This window comes from Beta vulgaris, chromosome 5 (genome assembly GCF_026745355.1).
Source record: "Beta vulgaris subsp. vulgaris cultivar EL10 chromosome 5, EL10.2, whole genome shotgun sequence".
In the NCBI taxonomy this organism is placed as follows: domain Eukaryota; kingdom Viridiplantae; phylum Streptophyta; class Magnoliopsida; order Caryophyllales; family Amaranthaceae; genus Beta; species Beta vulgaris.
The window spans coordinates 64,060,246-64,081,552 of record NC_079206.1 but is presented as its reverse complement, the minus strand read 5'-3'; the positions used below and the strand labels follow the sequence as shown (position 1 = coordinate 64,081,552).

The 21,307-nt window shown below is 36.1% G+C and overlaps 2 protein-coding genes across 3 annotated transcripts; one reads left to right on the top strand and one right to left on the bottom strand.

The window, feature by feature from the left end:
* Window positions 1–2,427: 2,427 nt before the first annotated feature.
* Window positions 2,428–9,443, top strand: LOC104894492 (uncharacterized). Of its 2 annotated transcripts, XM_010680742.4 has the most exons (21): window positions 2,428–2,856; window positions 3,373–3,452; window positions 4,301–4,387; window positions 4,530–4,580; window positions 4,665–4,782; window positions 4,870–4,926; window positions 5,014–5,078; window positions 5,175–5,258; window positions 5,346–5,396; window positions 5,478–5,540; window positions 5,642–5,688; window positions 5,775–5,844; window positions 5,958–6,020; window positions 6,916–7,005; window positions 7,103–7,141; window positions 7,364–7,600; window positions 7,696–7,781; window positions 7,871–7,919; window positions 8,046–8,126; window positions 8,206–8,299; window positions 8,432–9,443. In XM_010680742.4, exons 1-21 carry the CDS (start codon window positions 2,739–2,741, stop codon window positions 8,998–9,000), a joined length of 2,199 nt encoding a protein of 732 aa, XP_010679044.2. In that variant the 5' UTR covers window positions 2,428–2,738; the 3' UTR covers window positions 9,001–9,443. The 2 variants fall into 2 exon arrangements, with proteins under 2 accessions (XP_010679044.2, XP_019105309.2); XM_019249764.3 differs by lacking the exons at window positions 2,428–2,856; window positions 3,373–3,452 and adding an exon at window positions 3,729–3,890.
* Window positions 9,444–13,540: 4,097 nt separating this feature from the next.
* On the bottom strand, window positions 13,541–20,596 carry LOC104894491 (glyoxylate/succinic semialdehyde reductase 1). The gene is made up of 9 exons (XM_010680741.4): window positions 20,440–20,596; window positions 19,836–20,008; window positions 18,000–18,110; window positions 17,820–17,921; window positions 16,613–16,714; window positions 16,215–16,330; window positions 14,467–14,545; window positions 14,214–14,384; window positions 13,541–13,900 (listed from the first exon to the last, which is right to left on the bottom strand). The coding sequence occupies exons 2-9, from the start codon at window positions 19,938–19,940 to the stop codon at window positions 13,814–13,816; spliced, it is 873 nt and encodes a 290-aa protein (XP_010679043.1). The 5' UTR covers window positions 19,941–20,008; window positions 20,440–20,596; the 3' UTR covers window positions 13,541–13,813.
* Between the last annotated feature and the right edge of the window lie 711 nt (window positions 20,597–21,307).

Sequence of the window (21,307 nt, the reverse complement as noted above, 5' to 3'; positions counted from 1 at the left end):
GCAATAATCTCAAAAAATAAATTGACGAATTTTGTATCCTCTCTGGACAATTAGTGAATTTCCATAAATCCGCCATCATCTTTTCAAAACAGATCAACTCAACAAGAAAAACTTCTCTAGCCAGTCACTTTAACATGCTTCCAAAATCGTCCCTGGGACGTTACTTAGGTGTCTACTTTAGTTCTTTTACCCCAACTGAAACGGACTACAATTTTCTTTTGCAAAAAACTGAACAACGCATCCAACACTAGGAAGCAGGATTCCTTTCAAAAGCAGGTAGATACACTCTCATTCAAAGCAACCTCGAAGCTCTCCCTTCCTATGTATGTTCTTCTTCGCTCTTACCAAGCTCTACTGCTCACACTATTGACAATCTTCATAGAAAGTTCTTCTGGCGTCAACACAAGGATAAGAATACTATACCCCTTATTGCTTGGGATACCATTTGTCAACCTCAAAGTCAAGGGGGCCTTAGCCTCAGGAGAACCCTCCCCCTTAATCAAGCTTCTATTGCTAAACTTGGGTTGAAGATTTTAACAGATACACACAACTTTTGGCCTAACCTTGTTAGAAATACCTCCACACCCAGAATTTCTTCACTTACAAACCTAAACCAAACGACTCTCATATTTGGTGCAAAATCATGGCGCAACGAGAAATCATTCGCAAAGGAATAAGATGGAAAATAGGTAATGGTCAGAATATCTACTTCTGACAGGATAACTGACTTTCTCATGAAAACCTCCTAGAAAATAATCATCACACCATCTTGATTTGAATGTCAAACTAAGCGATTTCATACTGCCTTATGGTAGCTGGAATCGGACTAAACTACAAACCTTGCCACCGGCTAATCTTTTGGCCATGATTAAAGGAATCTCGCTACCATCCTCCGACGCCCCTGACACCCCTGTTTGGGATCCGACTTATAATGGAGAATTCACTGTCAAACCGGCCACATGGTTAGCTCATAACATCAACCCAAAGAACATCAATGGCCTTTTAAATGGATTTGAAAACTCGATCTCCCTCCAAAACTGTTAATTTTTCTCTGGAAAATATATTATTCTAGTATTGGAGTTCGGAGTGTCCTCCACAATCGCAATATTCTACCAATTAATACTTGTGCCCTTTGCACCACCCACGAAGAAACTATTGACCACCTTTTCGGCTCCTGTCCTAATCTCAGTCGACTATGGAATTTTCAGGAACTTTGCAAATGACTTGGTTATTCCTTAATCGACAAGTCGTTGTTACCGTTTATACAAAACCTCTAAAAGAACAAAAACAAACTTACAGAGCTCGTATATCTTCTATGGACCATCTGGAAGGAACGAAACGATATTAATTTAATAATCAAACTCTGAATCACTACAGAATCTTCCACAAAGCCAAATTTCTCCATACAGAATGGGCAGTCACGACCACAATTGATCCTAATGCTTTCACAGGTACTCCACTTTCCTCAACTCACTCAACCTCCCCCCCCCCACACCACTTTAACTCATCCAGGCGCCATCCACGTACGGTGGTCCCTTCACCACCTATGGCGCACAAACTTAATTTCGATGGATCAGTTCGTGATGGATCGACTTCCGCTGGAGTCATCATACGCGACTCCCAAGGCACCCTAATCAAAGCATGTGCATACAACCTCGAAAAAGGCTTAGTTATTCATTGTTGAAGCTACGACACTTCAAAAGGGTATTGTCCTTGCTCTTCAAACCGGAATAACAAACCTTTACATCGAAGGAGATAATCTACTTGTCATCAACGCAATTCAAGGCAAATGGACACCATCATGGCAAATTGCCAACATCATAAGAGACATCCAAGAACTTCTAACATTTTTCACCCATGGGAGCATTCAACACATCTATAGAGATGCAAATAAAGTGGCTGACTGAATTGCTAATGTTGGTCATTTGATTGATGCCCCTTTTATTATTGACGATTGTACCAATCCGGCCTTACACTTAATCATTATAAACGATTTATAAGGAACACCTCTCGTGCGAAAGGTCTCCTAATAATTTTTTTCTGACCTGATGAAAAAAAGAATTTAACAATCCGATTATTTTAGACAGAATGAGAGGGGTCAGGGGCGGCTATAATAAGTTACAACACTTCAACATAACATACCCCCGACTCTTACAGTTACGTAACTTACGTTCATGGGTTCATATTCATTAGAATATCTAGTGTCCTGTGTCCCTGTTTATTAACATGTCTATGACATAGTCAATTCTCAAATCTCTATACACAAAAAATCAAATCAAATAAGTAAAATATTCACCCGGATATAATAGACGCGGGAAGAAAAAAAAAAAAGCACCCAACTCCAAAAAAAAAAAAAAAAACGACACAAAATAAATTTGACTTAGGGTTTTGAAAAACTTTTTTTTTTTTTTTTTTTAGAAAAACCTCAAAAACTTCAAGGTGATAGTTACTATACTACTATAAATATTTGTATTGGCCGTCACAAGTCTCAACAATGTGATTTCCCTTCTCTCTTTCTCTCTCCTCTCTAATCTCAGCGCTCTTTCACTCATCTTCTTCTACCAAACATTTTGCAACTGTTTAAACAACCTTTATTTTCCCAGAAACTGTAACTAATTAAAGTAACGTGCATTTTTCGCCATTTTTAAGTTATCAAGAAAAAACAGAGGAGGTGAAAAAACACCATTTAATATAACCCAGAAAAAAAAGTGTTGATTTTTGAAGAGAAGAGAGAAAAGATGAAGTATGTTCTTGTTACTGGAGGTGTTGTGAGTGGATTAGGAAAAGGGGTTACTGCAAGTAGTATTGGTGTTCTTCTTAAAGCTTGTGGTCTTCGTGTTACTTCCATTAAAATTGGTACTATTGCATTTCTAATTTTTCTGGGTTTTTTGGATTTTATGTGTTTCTTGGTTTTTTTTTGGGATTTTTTGGGTGATTTTACGACGTGGGTTTTGGAGATTAGGTTGAAATTCTAGGGTTTATGGAGTGAATTAGGTTGATTTGAACGTGGGTTGATGTTATTTTTCTGAGATATTTTTACCCAGATTTTGTTTCTGTTTAAAAACTTCCCTTCTTTTGTGCGTAAGATGCATTTATCAAACATTGCACCATTTAGTGAGAAATTAATCTAATTCATGAATTTCATAACTTTCTGATTGATGGAAAGTTGGAAACCCAGAAAATCAATTAGTAATCTTTTTTTCTTTTGCTAAAAATGAAAAAAAAAGTAATTTTTTTTTGGGGGAAAACTTTTCTCTTCTCATCTACTAAGTTTCTTTCATTTCATGATCTTACATGGTGGGATTTAAATTTACCCTTTTTTGTATTTTTTTTCTTATTTATTTTAATTTTTTTGGGATGTGGATATTGCAGATCCTTACTTGAATACAGATGCTGGAACTATGTCACCCTTTGAACATGGTGAAGTGTTTGTTTTGGATGATGGAGGCGAGGTAAAAGCTTACTTTACATCCTTCTATTTTTTTATTATTAATATTATTATTGTAGAATCTTATTTTTGTTTAGAAATCAATTTCTTAAGATTTGAATAATAAACTTTTAATGAGTTACTATTGATGTTGACTAAATTTCTTTTTCTCTGTTAGCAATTTGATTTTTGTTTTGTTTGTATTGGCGGCAGTGAAGGTAGTTGGAAAGGATAGGTATCTTAGAAAATGATGTTGCTATTTTTTCTTTTCTTCCTAACAAAGCCTTCAGTTGGAATGGAATGTAACAATTGAAAGATGAAATTTTTCCTGAAAATTTATGGTTTCTTTTTCATTGTAAAGTGATATGGTTTTGTTGTTTCCTTAATCATCATTAAAAAAAACAATAAGAAATGAGAAGGTTATGGTGGAACCTAGGATAACACTAAGAATCTGTTAATGAAGGTTATTCTCTGCTCATATTTCCTTTGTATCTAGAAGTCAAAAAAGGGGGAAAAGTTAGAAGTGTTAGTTATGTGTATTCAAACATGCTTGCTTTTCTTCTTTAAGCAGCAAAATGATTTCCTTGTTGTTGCCGGTATCGGAGTGGGGTATCGGAGTGGGGCCGGAGTATCATGTTCTTCCTTCATGAGCTTCATGAGTTTGAACAGATTGATATTGAACTTGTGATCAACAGTTCATGAGCTGAAATGGAGTACTTTTGTTTGTGTTCTTTTTTTTTTCCTCCCTTGGGTTGCCTTAATACTTGAAGTATATCCTAGTAAAGATACTCGTAATAGCTAAGAGATGTCAATCTTCATATGTCATAGTACTGAACATATGAGGTTTGTTTCCTTGATTTAATTTTATGGCAGGTGGACCTAGATCTTGGTAACTACGAGAGATTCTTAGACATCAAGCTGACCCGCGATAATAATATCACAACCGGAAAAATATACCAGGCAAGTTGATTACCAACACTGCCTTATCTGTTGCCTAACTTATCCTTCAACCTTTCCTTCCTAAGGATGAAGTATCCTATTTGACTGATATTCAATTGGTATTGATTTCTTTTTTGTCTTTTTTTTTTGCTGTATGTGACAGTCTGTCATTGACAAGGAGAGAAGGGGAGATTATTTGGGAAAAACTGTCCAGGTCATTTTCCTTTCTAATTCAAGATTTTCACCAGTACAGTTATGCTGCAATAGTCCTCTGAATTATTTTCTTTGTGCTTGTTAGGTTGTCCCGCACATTACAGATGAAATTCAAGCACGGATAGAACGTGTAGCACATACACCGGTTGATGGGCAGGAGGGCCCTCCTGATGTTTGTGTTATTGAATTGGGGGGAACTATAGGTGTGTTATCTGATATACCATCTGCTGCCTTTTTAATCACAAACAAAAAATGTTGCGTCTCTTATTGGCCTGAAATTTGTGATGTAGGGGACATTGAGTCTATGCCGTTCATTGAAGCTCTTGGACAATTCTCTTATCGTGTTGGTAGGTTTTCTTAGAAGTCTTGGCATACTGGAATACGTATGTATTTCATTTGTTTGAAAAGCTTACGCAAACTTCTCTTCTTAATAGGTCCTGGAAACTTTTGCCTAATTCATGTTAGTCTTGTACCGGTGCTAAATGTTGTTGGGGAACAGGTAATTATTTAAAATCTGTCTTTATGTTTGTATAAGTTGGTTGTTGTAGTCTGAAGTTTTATCTAATATATGTAATGTTACTGTTACTTTTAACAGAAGACAAAGCCAACACAGCATAGTGTTAGGGGACTGCGAGGCCTGGGTTTAACTCCAGATATTTTAGCTTGTCGCAGCACATTGGTATCTCTTCCTCTCTTTCTTTCTTCATGCACGTGTTTAATTTCTTTCCAGCGACGTTGAGCTAAAACCCTCTTTACTTCTCTACAGCCTCTTGATGAAAATGTGAAGGCGAAGCTCTCACAGTTTTGCCATGTTCCGGTACTTCTAACAGCAAATACTTTCATCCTTGTGTTTTTGATATATGAATCATAATCTTACGTTAAATATTTAATTGTTCAGGGTGAGAATATTATAACTCTATTTGATGTTCCCAACATCTGGCACATTCCTTTGCTTCTTAGAGTAAGTTTCTTTATTTTGTTTTGTATGTAAATGAAGTCTCTTATTTTGCCCTCAACACATTGCTGATGTCAAATATGTGGATTTCTTTTTGTCTTCATCAGGACCAAAAGGCTCATGAAGCTATATTGAAAGTGCTCAATCTTTATGGGTTTGTCCTATACCCTTATTTTTCATCGGCTTATATTTTGTTTGATTTGTGCAAACTCCAACTGACTACAATTTGCCATGATGCAGGGTCGCAAAGGAGCCCGTGCTAGATGAATGGACTAGGAGAGCTCAACTTTGTGCCATGTTGTATGAGCCTGTAGGTTTCAATTGACTTCTTGCTTTCTTCTCAGCTGTCTGATCGTCCAGTATAATAAGAGCATCTTTGGATTCTATTTATTTATTTTTGTTTGTTTCTTCTCAATCCATTAGGTGAGGATTGCCATGGTTGGAAAGTACACGGGACTTTCAGATTCCTATCTATCTGTACTAAAGGTAATTGAGTTATCTGCATGTTTGCTAAAGTTTTGGGATGGGTTTTTTTAATTCAGTTTACAAGCAGGCTGTTCAAGGATTTTAAGACTGAAGAATTTCTGCAAATCTTCTGTGATATCATACTTGGATCTAAGTTTGTTGTAAATAGTTGGTTGGGTTTACCAATCCAGATAGGCATGGGAATTTTGGGAACAAGCAAGGGATTGGTTGAGCGGCAAAAGCCTCCAGCACGGCTAATACGCATCCGTTTTAATTGTCACTCTATAGCCGCAATTGAGTACCCTTCCTCCTATCTCTCTCTCTCCTTTTTTTTGGGCGGGGGAGAGGATTTGAGAATGTAAACTGTGATGGTTTTATTGAAATAAACCTAAAGTTGTGGTAGGACTATTAAAAGCTATTATTGGCTTATGGACTGCAGGCACCAATAAATGCCTTGTAAAGTGTCCTTTGCTGACTATCTCATACAGTGAATATGAGCAGTTTATTGTGGGCTTTTTTCCCCGTGCAATGAGGGTCCAATTTTGAAATATAAGCAGTTTATGGACACCAGGCTCCCATCACACAGTGAAGCATAATTACCCTTTGCTGACTATCCCTTAAAATCCCCTGTTTCTTTTAACTAAAAGATCTTCATTATTATAAATTTAAGTGATTTATGAACACCTGTATATCTGCTGTGCTGATTTATGCAACATATAGATCTAGGATCTTCCACAGTGGTTAAGTAGTGTATGCATCTAAGTAGAAGTGAATTGAGTACTAGGAAAGGTCACCGAGGCTTCCCTTTGATGATTAATTTTGCATGTTGCAAGTCAGGGCACTTGCATTATTTATGGGGTTAAGGTAGTCTGTATTGCTCCAAGCTATTAACGATATTGTTTTCCGCTATAATCAGGCTCTCTTGCACGCTTCAGTTGCATGTCATCGTAAACTTGTTCTTGACTGGGTTCCAGCTAGTGACCTTGAAGTATCAACCAAGGAAGAGGTGTGATGATCACTTTTCTTTGCACTTCCCATATGTCTGGCTCTCATTGTTTTTATTCTTGTATTCCCATTCTGAAGTGGACTTTTTTGTGTTGCAGAACCCTGAAAGCTACAAAGCTGCATGGAATTTGCTTAAGGTTTGTGTCCTTTGATATCCTTAAGGCATGATGGATTTTCTTGGGAAAATGCTAATCTACTATAAGATATCGGCAGAATCCTTGTCTGTGGTCTCGCTAAAAACAAGCATTTTTCAAGTCATAGACATGGTTTCCATGAGATATCTTTTTCTCACCTAGTATTCACATTTTGTGCATCAAAGGCCTTGCATTTCTTAACTTCCTGGTACCCCTTGATTTCAGGGTGCAGATGGTGTTCTAGTTCCTGGAGGATTTGGCGATAGAGGTGTTGAAGGGAAAATTCTTGCTGCGAAGTATGCCAGAGAAAATAAAATTCCATATCTTGGCATTTGTCTGGGAATGCAAATGGCTGTTGTTGAGTTTGCTCGGTCTGTTCTAGGAATCCATGATGCAAACAGCACAGAATTTGACTCAGAAACCAAAAAGACCAAGAACCCCTTCGTTATATTTATGCCAGAGGTTTGTATTGTGATCCTAAGTTTCTATATTTGGGGGAAATTGTACATATTGCAGTTTTTAAGTTGAGGAGCTGGCTTATGATATGTAATAAACAGGGATCAAAAACTCATATGGGTGCCACCATGCGTCTTGGTTCGAGGAGGACTTATTTCCAAGACAAGGACTGCAAGAGTGCAAAGCTGTAAGAATATTGATACCAGCTACCTTTTTCACTGAACCTTATGAATATTACATATGGAGCTTATGTGTGTTCTTTTTACTCTATTGTAGATATGGCAATGCAAGCTTTGTTGATGAGAGGCATCGGCATAGATATGAGGTCTGTATTTGACAAGCAAAGATAACATACCTCTTTCTTTTACAAAAATAACTGTCATAGTATTTTACCTCCTATTGTTGATGCTTATCTAACATGAATTTATCTTTCACAAATTTGATGTTATAGGTAAACCCTGATATGATTGCTCAGCTAGAGAGTTTTGGCATGTCATTCACTGGAAAGGATGAAAGTGGCGAGCGAATGGAGGTTGGGATCTACTGTAGTGTCTTAATAAATCTATCCTTAATAGGAGTTCTTATTTGTGACATATTTTTATGTTGATCAGATAATTGAGCTGCCTGATCATCCCTTTTATGTTGGGGCTCAATTTCATCCTGAGTTCAAGTCAAGACCAGGAAATCCTTCTCCTCTGTTTGTAGGTGCGTATTCTGCAATCTGTGGGACAGTCTCACAGATAAAATTCATGAGAGAAGAATGTCTTCTTCTCAGCCTAACTTAGTTATGGGGTTTGTCTTGTGGATGTTGATTTTGTCATCTATTATTGCAAACAGGTCTAATAGCTGCAGCAACCGGACAATTGGATGCTGTTTTGGACAACCCTAGTATTGTACATGATATGCTGCAAAAAGATAAGCCAAAGTGTAGTGGAGCCACGCCACCAAAATCTCAACTTTGCAAACCCAAGGACCTACCTAACGGGCCTGTGAATGGCATTCACAAGCAGCCTAGTAATGGATTTGTTAACATGACACACAAAAACCATGGCAATGGCTCCTTAAACAGTGAACACAAAGAGCAGCATGCTAATGGTGCATCGAATGGCATTCATCCAGGATATGCTAATGGAGCGATAAATGGTGGTCATCGAAAACATGTTAATGGTTCCACGAATGGTATCTATATGGAACATACAAATGGATTGACAAATGGTGTTCATCCACCACATGGTAATGGTTCGATCAATGGTGTTTATCCAGAATATAGTAGTCATGGCTCACTTAATGGTGTTTGCAAGGATCATGACAATGGGTTGTTGAATGGAGTACATAGTGAGCATATAAATGGCGGGTCCCTTGGTGGTATATGCAGCAACGGCAACAGCAATGGCTTTCCCTACTGAAGAAGGGAAAGCCCGAAAGGGGATGAGGGCGTCCTTTAAAGTTAGTGACAATGCTTGATCAGCAGATTTTTGATTTAGCTCCTTCCCGCAGTTAGTATTTTTCGGTTTTATCTGTACAGTTTGATTAGAGTAAGCTCAGGTGTTTTAGCTCTCGGGATTCTGCGTACTAACAGTGCTGAATTTCGGTCTTTTATTCGGGATCGGCCTGTTGTATTCGAAGGTTGCATTGCTATGTAACTTAAGAAGGGTTGAGGTTTTTCTTCTTTCCTACTTTTTTTTTTCCGGGTCGATCGTATTCATACCCTCCTCTGTACACTGAAACTGGAACTGGTGTGTTTTCTATCACTGCCTATTGGGTATCTTATCTTAAAAAGTGAATGCCTGCTTTTTGCATTGTACAACTTACTTACAAGAGGCAAGATGTTAGACTGGCTTTCATGGCATTCTTTTCTCCTTTTTTCCCTCTTAATCAGTATTGATGTTAAAGATTTGTATCATCAGTTAATTTCCAGCATAAATTTATCTTATTACCTCCCACTCACCCCAAAGAGTAGAAGAATGTTGCAGCACAGATCTTATATTTTTGGGGGTGGGAAGTGAAGGTTAGCATGTAGCTTTTGTCCCATTTTGTATTTTATCTTTGTATTCTACCATCTCGTACTTTAGGTTGGTTATCATTAAACATTGTATTACATCTCATCGATGTTGATACCTGTTCTCGTTCTTGACAAGTTGGATTTCCTTTCTAGCTTGTCGAATATATTTTAATACTCTTGTTATAATATGATAAAAGGCTATCCTTGTTAATATATTCTTCTTAAATTTAGCAAGTAAAAGTCGCTCTTTCATATTAGCCTATCCTTGAAGTAAATGTTAAGATTTGTTGATTTTTTTTCTTTTCGTAAAAACACATAAAAGATGAAGATGATGAGTATTTACATTGATGATGGATTAAATGAGAAAGTACTGATAACTCATTGTTGGAGCCTTGAAGGTAACAAAGTAATATAAAAGTTAGTAACAAAGCGCGAGTCAAGTGGACATTGTTTGAGTAACCCATCGGGTAGACTACCCGCTACCAGGGCCGTCTCGATGAGTTTGGGGGCCCTGTGCGAAATTTATCACGAGTAGGGCTATACAGAGTTTGGTCTGGACCGTAACCAAACCGGACCAAACCGCATTTTAACGGTTTGGTTTGGTTTACGGTTTATAAAAATACGGTTTGGTTTAGGATTTTTTGTTAATGCGGTTTACGGTTTGGTTTGGTTTTTCAAATATTATAAACCAAACCAAACCGTAAACCAGTATACCGTATTTTGATATATATATAATTTTTAAATAAAATTAAATTATTTTTACATATATGAAAATCTAAAGAAAAGATAAAAACAACAAAAATCAAAATATCACATAATTTTATACGATTAAGAGGTTAGATTTAGGGTTAATATTTATTATTTAGGGTCAATTTATTTAATATTTGTTATGTGTTAGTACTTGATTGTTATATTTATTGTAATATAATTTAATTCGTTTGGGTCAATCCCTTAAACTTTATCATAAGTTAATGAAGTAGTATTTAACAATTATGTGGAAAAAATTATTTACTCGTTATAAACCGTAAACCAAACCGCACAAAACCGTATTATTACGGTTTGGTTTGGTTCGGTTTGAATGCTAATACGGTTTGGTTTGGTTTGAAGAAATTACCAAACCGTATTTTGTGGTTTGGTTTGGTTTGGTTTGACACTCAAACCGCACCAAATCAAACCGTGTTTACCCCTAATAACGAGCGTTCAAAATAAAAAGATTTTTTTTAATATGGAGCGTTTATGATATACTCACTGTTTATAATATTTTGTAAATACAATTGTATGGGATCTTATTTGATTTATCTCTATTAATACTCTAAAGTATGATATAATGGTATTTTTTTAAAAAAATAAAGTTGATAGATTAAAGGTCAGATACATGTAAAATTTATGGGGTAATATTATATAAAATGTATTATGTTGTAAAATGGGAAGGAAATGAGTTGATAAAAGTAACAATATCATAAAACTAAGTTAATGACAAACAAGCAGTAAGGTAACGAAAAGAAATGATGGAAAATAAGCAATAAGGAAGAGAAAACAATGACTTGAAGGTTTCGAACCCACAATCATTCCTTTTCCTCATGTAAATGTCAACCACTGATCTATGCTCAATTAATAGTAACATATTTGTTAGATATTCAATATGTAGGAAGATTTTAAGCAAAAATGGGCCCCAAAGAAATGGGGGCCCTGTGCCGTCGCCCATGTAGCACATGCTACGGGCCGGCCCTGCCCGCTACTAATAGATAATTAAAATATTAGTATTTAAGTCTAGTTGGATTTCACTATTATAATTACCACGACCTTATATTATGGGGTGGGTAGTCTACCCGGTGGGTTAACCAAGTTTTTCCCCAGTCAAGTTACTCTAATACTAAATAAGAGTCACTCTGATATGGTACCAACTTTATTATGATTTGTTACTGACTTACCTTTACTTTGGTACCTCCAACGTTCATCCTATAAAATTACTTTCGTATATTTGGACTCCAACAATGAAATGCCAAACCGCGCTCGGATTAAGATGTGGCAGGGCCACTACGATTGTGTGTGAGCACAGACATCAAATTAAACTTGAAGTCGTGTGGGGCTCCTATGTACCCACTGAACATGTGATGTGGGTAAGGTATATTGTCTCCGTAAGGTGGAGAATTTTGTGAGACAACATTGATTTGAACCACTACTCAATCTAAAAGATGAGATGTTTATAAGCTACTGTCTTATAGTTATTGTGGAATATGCGAATGAAAAGTCACGGAATGTGAATTTTTTTATCAAATATCGACATGATTTGAAATCCAATTCGAAAAAGACGCGATTACAAGTTATAACTACCTTAAACATTAAGATATGTTGTGTCTTTTAGTTAGGTGACCTATGTCAAATATAAGGATGAAAATCATACACATTGTATACATGTGTTAGAAATTAACCCGATTTAAAAACAAAAGATAAACTTCACAAAAGTCATCTTTATTGTTAAATAATACATGTTTGGGCTCATTTACAACCATGGCCCACTTATGAGGAAGAGAAGGCCCAACAGGTGGCCCCGCCACCTGGCCTTAGGAAGCCCACTCAGGTGTGTGTTTTCCAGCTGTGAGTGCATTCCAGCTCACTTACAGTTGGAAATTCCACGGCACTATAAATATCTGATCCCTTATCAATGAACAGATATTGAATTCTTACCTAACAAATCAGAGCATCTCTCTAGACTCTATCTCTCTAGCTTGATCATCAACTGATTTGAGCGTCGGAGAAGCAATCCCAGAACCACCTCCGGGGCAGTCTAACCTTGTCTTTTGCAGGATGACGGTGTACGCGAACGATTGACTCGGGACAACAAGATCTGACCCGAACACCTAATCAGCACTTCTTCAACATACTCAATTTCTAAGCAGAAACAATACATATTGTGCATATCTGTACAAAATTGACCCGATTCGAAACCAAAATCATAATATGAAGATTTAAAATGTAGGAAATCATCTTTTAAGTTTCAAGTTGGGACAATTTAATTTTCTTTTGGAAGTCTAAGGAAAAAAAAAATTACTATATCATATCTTTAAAATATGATAGGAAGATTAAAAATATTGAAAATCATCTACTTGTATCTCATGTTGCTTTTCTCATTTATTACATGAATATTGTACTCTTGTTACAAGACATGGAACTTTTGTAACATACAACTTCAATGGACTATTGCGATGATTTCATCATTCCAAGGTCAACACGTTCACATGGTGTACGATCTATACTCATCAAAGGAGTATCTCCAATCAATATTGTTTGTTCTTACATCTCTCTACTAGTTTTTCAAATTAATCCCACGAACAAATATAATTCACTAAAACACATAGTAACTCGATATGTGTTTCTACGATGTTTCACTTCTCTATTACCTTGTAGTTTGTTTACTTTCCCTTTTTCTTCCACTTATGTTAAAAAATGAAAATTTTTAAATTACTAATTGTATATACAATCTTTGTGTAACATAATAATTTTCAATGGACATCTCAATAATTAAATTATTTGTATAAAAACTTCTTCATTAGATTATATTTTTTATTTAGTATTAAGACACTTGATTCTAGTAAAATCTCTTGCGCAAGAAGGTTGGCTTAAGATTTTTTGTACTTCCCCGCTCAGTTCATAATGAGAATGTTTTAATCCTTTTTGATTATTCCATGTATTCTTAATTCTCATTATGTATATTTAAGGGAGGAGCCGTATAAGGTGAAAATTTCATATACGATTCTGGAACAGAGACTTTTTTTTTTCTCAAATAACGCGAATTTTAAATTTTAAAAAGTTAAATTCATCCACAACCCCTAACCTCTACGGATCTTTTCAAAAGTAAAAAAATGAGCCAGCACTATAGATCTGTTTTTTTTTTTTTTTTTTTTTGAGACAGCACTCTAGTTATGCCAAGTAAATCTTCAAAGTATCAAAGTGAAAATGGCAAACACCTATTTTATTGCTGAATTCACTACTGAACACATTTCAGCTGTTGTAAGTTGCAAGCATAGGCATTGAGTTTAAACTCCAGAACATTAACATATTTCTGCAGTAAGGTATGCCAACAATCATAACATGACACAAGAATTTGTTACCCAACCGTTACTACAATGTGTGCTATTTATGAATATAGAAGATCTTGACCGGTCTCGCTACCCTATTTTCCTCCATTCTTATTATCTGATCTTCTTCATTCATATTTAAGGATGTTTAGGACCCTTAATTGCTTCATGCACAGCTGAAAAGTCCTGATCTCCAAGCCCCATGCTTCTTGCCTTCTTGAACGCCTGCATAAAGGATATGAAGGTATTTTTTAAATGAACTCAAAGAAGCATTACATTTTGTAGTTTAAGTTGTGCAAAAATTATGCAGGAATCAGCATAAACAGGCTTAGTAGTTGAAAAATTTCCTCATAAAATATGATAAATCACCCCAGTCCAATAAATGGTTATGAATTTACGATGAGATTGTCTCATACAAGTACCGTGGGGGATTATTAACAGAAGGAGCAAGTATTATAGATACATCACACACTTTCTGTTCCCCAGTCACCATCTAATTGTTGTGTGTAGATATTTTAATAATGACAGAAATTTTCACCTCATTAGCTGCAGCTGCTACTGGCATTGAAACAGCATTTTCATCTCCAAGGGCAAGAGCTAATCTCATATCCTTCTGTTGATGCTTTAGAGGAAATGCCGGGGGGTAATTACTTTGAAGCATTGACGGTCCTTTCATCTTGAACATTGGATTAGCCATTGCTCCCAAGTCCTATAAGAAAGTAATTTTTGTTAACATCCAAGATTCTAGACCAAGAAACTAATAATACGTCAGATCACATGAACCATCTTACCAACACATCAAGAAGAGTACGAGGATCTAGTCCACTACTGTCAGCCAAATCCAGCCCTTCCGAAAATGCATTCATCATACTGCAGCAAAAACAGAACATCAAATGCTCAAGGGTTCCCAATTTCTAGCTAAGGTAATACAGTCTCTCATGCTGTAAGAGAAGAAATATCAGATTCTATAATCTTTGGACTCTTCATTTCACCTCAATCCCCGTGTCAAATTCTCAATACTCTGACATGGGAAAGGAAACTTCGACACTTCATTAAGAAGAGAAGTTTATTTGTTAACTAGCTTACTTGTGAACGTTCGGGAGCCTTTCGAGGGGCGCCTAGCACTTTATTTTCTTCTTTTATTGATTGCTTGCGCCTAAAATTCCTTTAGACGGAGTTGCTGCCACTTTCCAAGTAAGTGAGGGAGGCCGCGAAAGGCTCCCGAATGTTTCCAACAAGAGTACCCGACGAGTAATATAGACATCATATCAATTTAACAGAAGTAGTTCACACTTCACAGAGGCCAGAGTAATTCACAACTACAGCATCTAATAATGGCCAATGTTCAGACAAACGAGTTATTCGGGCCTTTGAATAACAGACTCTCTGCACTTCAACTACTAATTATGATGCAATCATGGATTGCTTAGAAGTGTAAAATTTGAGAATTTCAACCATCAGAATTTCATGAAGATAAGGAGCTACGTTTGTAACCAGTTGAACAAATGAAAAGTACTAGACACCACTAAAACATATCACCATCTGATGTCAAGATCAGCCTCTATATAGGAAAGTTTTGTTCACCGTCATTGATCAACATAATTGTGATTTTTCTGTCTCTGTTCCAATCTTTCATTAATCATCCCAAGTATTATCTGCACCTCACAAGTGCCGAAAGGAGCAAGCCCCTTTAAAAACCTTACATCATAATATAGATACAATTTTGAAGGAGGTTATGAAACAATTGAGGCAAAGAAGGTAATGTTGCATGGGAGGAATAGGCCGTTTTGAGGAAAGTGCATTCAGTTCAGGACAGTGAGCCTGTATTTTCCTTTCAGATCTTCTCAACATTGTAAGGATATGGTGATTATCCTTCCACTTCCCTTCATTTCCCATCCCTTCCACCATTTATTATATCCATCGAAGCAAAAATGAATCCTTTCCTTCCCCTTCTCCCTCCAAATTCTCCTATCCAAACACACAATTAGTGATTTCAAGTGATAGGTGAGATTCATTAACGAGCCTCAACTTTAACAAACTTTTTAGTTATTTTTATTTATCCTAGGAAACATCTTAAGTCCACATCTTTATTCGCAAAGTAGGTTCCGTTTCAGATGCGCTCACATACGCATCAATATAGTATCAACCCTGCAATGAAGTAAAGATTGTTACCCAAAAAGTTCCGGCAAAGTTTATATCTCCATTCAAGATTCAACAACAATGTGGAGCCTGCAAAGATCCAGATGTACACAGCCCTACCCCTTGCTAAAAGAAGAAAAGTTTTGAGGTTGAAGTCAATACATGCCTTGTAGATATAGAAAGGAAAAAGACAAACATGATATGTCAGGTCCACAACAAGGATGTTACTAGTAGAAGTTCCAAAAGATCAAGAAACACCACAACTCTCCAGCTCATCTTGTTAGGTAGGTGGCCATTTGTTTAGCACTCTACTGGCACATGTAGTGCTTATCCCTAAATATTACACACAACATGAATATGCCAATATGGAGTATTGACTAAAAGTGGAAAGAAGAGTCACCTGCCCATTATCATGTTGACAACAAGCTTCATTTTAGCCCCGTTTCCAATCTGCCCCAAGAAGAACGACTTCTTTCCCAGCACATCAAAAATTGGAATTGCCTCATCATATAGTCCCTACATCCCACCCACAAAAGCATATGAAAATGTAATGATATGTCTATACAATCAGCCACTAGGTACAACTGTACAACGAATGTAAGAAGGTTATTCAAAACAAAGCCATAAATCTATGATCTACCACCAATATTTAGAATCGAGGCTCGTGAAACAAATTCACAGAAAATAGCAACTTAGAGATGCTCTCAAACAATAGCTCTTAGTAATAAATATCCTCCAATTTGAAGAATGGTCGTGGAAGTACATTGATAAATGTCTGGCAAAAAACTTATCAATTACCTTCTCTCCTGCAGCAAGAATAATTAATTGACCATCTTCTGCAGGCTTTTTGCTACCAGAAACTGGACCTTCCAGAAATCTCCCACCCTTGGATGTTACTCCCTGCAGATCACTTAAATTTGTTTTCACAAAGAGACCACAAATTTTGAGACATGAGCAAGCAAACTAAATTAAAATATAGGCCCAATCAAACACAAGAGACTGTAAGGCAGTAGGTAATTTAGTCAAATCTGCAATTATCCAAATGCAGCTTAGCATCAATAATGGGCAAAGATCCACACCTTAACGCAAATAAGGAAACCAGTTTTTTTGTACCATAAATACATTTTCAGCCTGTTTTATTGGACAAATTGCAGGCCATGGAAATGGAATGCAAAAATTGTTGATTGTTTTATAATGTCTGTTTTGCATTCATGTTTCCACTCGGGTAAACCAGATTGGAAAACCACCAGAAAGAAACGCCACAACTCTCTGCAATTTCAATTCAAGTTACTAAGGGGTAGTTCAAACCATCGTCCAACTGGCTATTTATTGGCTGTCCTCTTGACTCCCTTTAGCTGTCATATGGGTTGCAAACTACCCTCTCTACTTTTTACCAGATTCTCTTTGCCCTGGTGCCTCAAATTACCAACAACAATTCATCAATGATGTCAGTAAGTAGTGCTACAGAGAAATTGGTTGAAATGGAATTGGATTGAGGCAGTGAATGGAGAAGGCCAGAGAGCATATTTGATTCCTGAATAAATTATTGGACCAAATAGACTTTCACAAAGTAATTGAATGGCCATTATCTGATTGACTGGCTCCTTTCCTCTCCTTTCAATTATATGAGTATCCAATCCGTTTCCTTGACAAAACTTGAACAAAGAAACCTTGTGATTGTCAGTTGGTCTTTGTGCATCCCATTGGTCACCCTGATACCTCAACAACATATAGCAATATATCCTTTGACATATATAGTTGGACTTGAATATCCATTTAGCTTATTTCACTAGATATGTTACACTGTTATGGCAATTGGCAAGCCAGCATTACCATAAAAAGTGGCCAAATTCAAACAATGAACATGAGTAAAAAGATCGAAACCAAAAAAAATTGGAGCATGTAAGGTTTGCAAAAGTGAAGAAAGAGATCAACATCTGATAAGAATCACACAAATCAAACTTATAAAATATATCAAGAGCTTATATTAGGATCCAATTTGAACCTCGCTGATCTTTACGGATGTTTCTGCATCTACAGTTGACATATCTATATAACATTTTCCATTGCAGATTTCCTCAAGGACCCCGTCTTTCTCAAAGGCAACCTACGTAATCATGAAACTAAAATTAGACAAGGAATACCAAGATAATATTTGACAAGCAGGCAGCAATAAGTAACTAACCGAAATAGCAGCTGAGGGATCAGACAACATTGCAATTGTATACTTGCACTTCCTGACCACAGCTGCAGGCGTTTCTCCAACAGTAGCTCCATGTTCCACAAGCTCATCACACTGGTAAATTAAACAACAACAAGCTAAGACTTATACACTAATCAAAATACAGAAAGGCAAGCACGGTGAAAGAATGAAATCGGTGACATAATAACCTCTAAACAGCAAGTATCTCAGCTATCAAGGCCAGAAATAAGGGAATAGTTAAATGGGTATTTTACTAGTAAAAGGTACAATTATATTCCCCAACATCCTGTTGTCATTTTTGAAATATTGCCTCGTTCCAGAAGCTAAATCAACACTACCAATATGCTTTTAGAGAAGCTCTATTATTGGGCTAGACAGGTGGATTGGTTGCACAAGGCATGCAGTGGAAACTAAGTGGGAGGTCCTTGCTTAGTATGCGTTCAAAATGTAAATAATTTCACAAGAGCACACGAGTTGATTCTTGTTCCAATCCCACATCACAAATATTTTGAAGAATGCACCACATTGGTTGTCTGTCGTCCGGTCCCTGATATCATCAGTAAGGTTGCTATAGTTTGCACTTCGCAAAACTACTTGGCCTACATAAACCTTTTTAATCTTCCTATCTGCCACTCTAACATATTCTTTATGACAATTGTAATAGATTTGTTGAAGGGGAGGGGTAATATGGCTAGTACAATATAATTAGATTGGCTTGGGGAGTAAGTTAGCTCTATAAATATAGGGGATTAGTGATAGGAAAGGGGATATAAAGAATATACTGGAGAGTTTATGTTAGTGCTAGCTTTGAAAGTGTGTCAAGTCACTCGAAAACTTGATAAGCCATCTTTATTTCTGTTATTTCCATTATTATCAATCAAAATCATCTTCATCTTCTTTTAATATATTGTCTCAAATATCCAGTTCATTACAACAATGCATTCACAAATCACAGATCCACTTGTAACTTTCACCTGATAATAGTTGCATGCACAAGCTTTGCTCTGAAGTAATATTTGGGTGCAAGCTAAACATTGAGGAATTGGATGAGAAAATTAATTATCAGGTAGAGTTCAGATAATCACTACAAGTATTTGTAACTAACTAACTACTATGTGCTAAAATCCCCTCATAATACACTGTTGTAATCAATAAGCATCCGTCAAAGCTTAAAATGACGAACATCCATACGCATAATATACACACACAAATTCACCCTCACTTCTATAATTATAAATGTCACTCTCCAATGGTTTCCACATGTATATAAAAACCATATACTTCTATTACCACAAATTTGCTCTCTTACAAATCACAAGTTGTCAATTTCTTTCGAATGATCAATTCGGGTTTCAGTTTTCATTTGTCAAAGTTACCCTCTTTATAAATTTATCACAGTGACTAGTAAACAACACCTATGTAGCATGGGTACTTCTTCTAGGTCACGTACTCGTACCCGCACCCGTACCCAATACGATACATATCTTGCATGGGTACGCGTACCCTTTCCTAAAATTTCAAAATCTTGCCGTTTTCTGTCCGCGTAGCCGAATCCGCACCTGTATCCGTCTATGTGCAACCTAGAACAACACAACTAAAATTTTTTGGGTCTCACTTAAGTGAACATAAAAACCTTGGAAAGAGTCCTATTTTCAAACTTCCCAAACTAACTACAACATTGAAAAAAGATAAACATAAGATGAACACATATGCATAAAATGATTCACCAATACAATAACTTGAAAATCATCCAACACATAACATAAACTTCTTGAATTTAAGAAGAAAAAAAAAATCTAACAGAAAGAAATACATTACCTTGGAAAGAGTCCTATTCCAAACAGTAACCTTGAAACCATTGCGTAGCAGATTCATAGCCATAGCTTTCCCCATTATTCCCAGACCCAAAAACCCTACCTCCATTTTTGCTTTTCTTTCTCTTTTCTTTTTCCCTTACCCCAATTTCTTCCGCCCTATTATATTTATATACCCTGCATCACACCACATAAAAATCAAACTAATTAAATTAATCACTACTTTAACAATAAACAACTACATAAGTATCATTATAGTTCATTGTAAGTTTGTAACTAATCTATAAATTCAAACACCAAAACCAAGGATATCTTGGCCTAGTGGTTAAGATTGAGGTGCTATGAACGATAGGTCACATGTTCGAATCCCCCCTCCCCTTCTTTGTACTTTGTACCGTCTTCGTGGCTCTAAAAAAAAAAAATCAAACACCAAAAACAAGTAATTCATGAAATGGGCAATAAAACAAGTATATACCCAGATGAAAAAAAATTACATTTATCCATAATATACACTGTTACACACTCAAATCTTTTGTGTGATTAAGAATGAGAAATACAAGTATTAGGAATTATTACACTATATAATATAAATTGGACAAAGTTCATACTTTTTGTTGATGTTGATTAGTGTAATCACTAATCTGTAATCTCTCTCCTCCACTCTCTGGGATTGGCTGAGACTTGAGGAGGGAAGCAGAAGAGGGTGCTGCTAATCTGCTATTTTTAATTTTTGTGATGAAATCATCAGTATGTTTTTGTCCCTTTATGGTCTCCACTTTTCCTGGACTCTTCAGACTTCAAGTGTTAGCCCATTTATCAATATTGAAAATGGAAATTTATAGTGAGCCCAAGTAAAATTTGGTTGGGAAGGTTTAAGTTGGGTTCATGGGTGGTGGATCTAGGGTGAGCATGCATGAGTCATGACAATCTACACAATCCCAATTTCAATTAAGCGCATTTATATAGACGAGATTTGATCTTAGGTTTTAGATATCTTCTTATAAAACTTTGTCAATTAAGCTAAATGACATCTGCATAATTCTCAAATTATAATGGAACATGAACAGCTTATTACATAACTTTTCATAAAACTGTAAATATATATATTTTTCACTTTTCACAATACTCATATAACATGCATTATAATTGATTTTTAGGTTTGTAGTTTGTAGGAGAAGGTTCCAAATTACTGTAATTAGTCATATTTAATTATCTCACTGACTCAGACTCACTACAATAGGGGAGTACTTTTAGAGGCCAACGCATTAAGGCAAAAAGAACTAATCCAATCAAATTCATAAGAATGAAGTCATTCTACAGGAATTTACTCAAGTCATAATGTAGAAAATATATAGTCATGATATTTGATGGTCTTGTTAAATGCATCTAAATTCAGATTTTCTTTATAAACAACTTTTTACTATTTCTATTACATATATGTAACGTAATCAAAAAATTCCTTATCCTTAACCTTTT

What these genes read in the sequence shown, in the direction of transcription:
- LOC104894492 (XM_010680742.4), top strand. Translation starts at nt 2,739, where the DNA reads ATGAAGTATGTTCTTGTTACTGGAGGTGTTGTGAGTGGATTAGGAAAA. An exon ending in AAAGTGCTCAATCTTTATGG is followed by an intron (nt 5,689 to 5,774) that starts GTTTGTCCTATA and finishes GCCATGATGCAG; the next exon opens with GGTCGCAAAGGAGCCCGTGC. An exon ending in GACTGCAAGAGTGCAAAGCT is followed by an intron (nt 7,782 to 7,870) that starts GTAAGAATATTG and finishes ACTCTATTGTAG; the next exon opens with ATATGGCAATGCAAGCTTTG.
- LOC104894491 (XM_010680741.4), bottom strand. Translation starts at nt 19,940, where the DNA reads ATGGAGGTAGGGTTTTTGGGTCTGGGAATAATGGGGAAAGCTATGGCT. An exon ending in CATCCGTAAAGATCAGCGAG is followed by an intron (nt 16,715 to 17,819) that starts GTTCAAATTGGA and finishes AGTGATCTGCAG; the next exon opens with GGAGTAACATCCAAGGGTGG. An exon ending in TTCTTGCTGCAGGAGAGAAG is followed by an intron (nt 16,331 to 16,612) that starts GTAATTGATAAG and finishes GGTGGGATGTAG; the next exon opens with GGACTATATGATGAGGCAAT.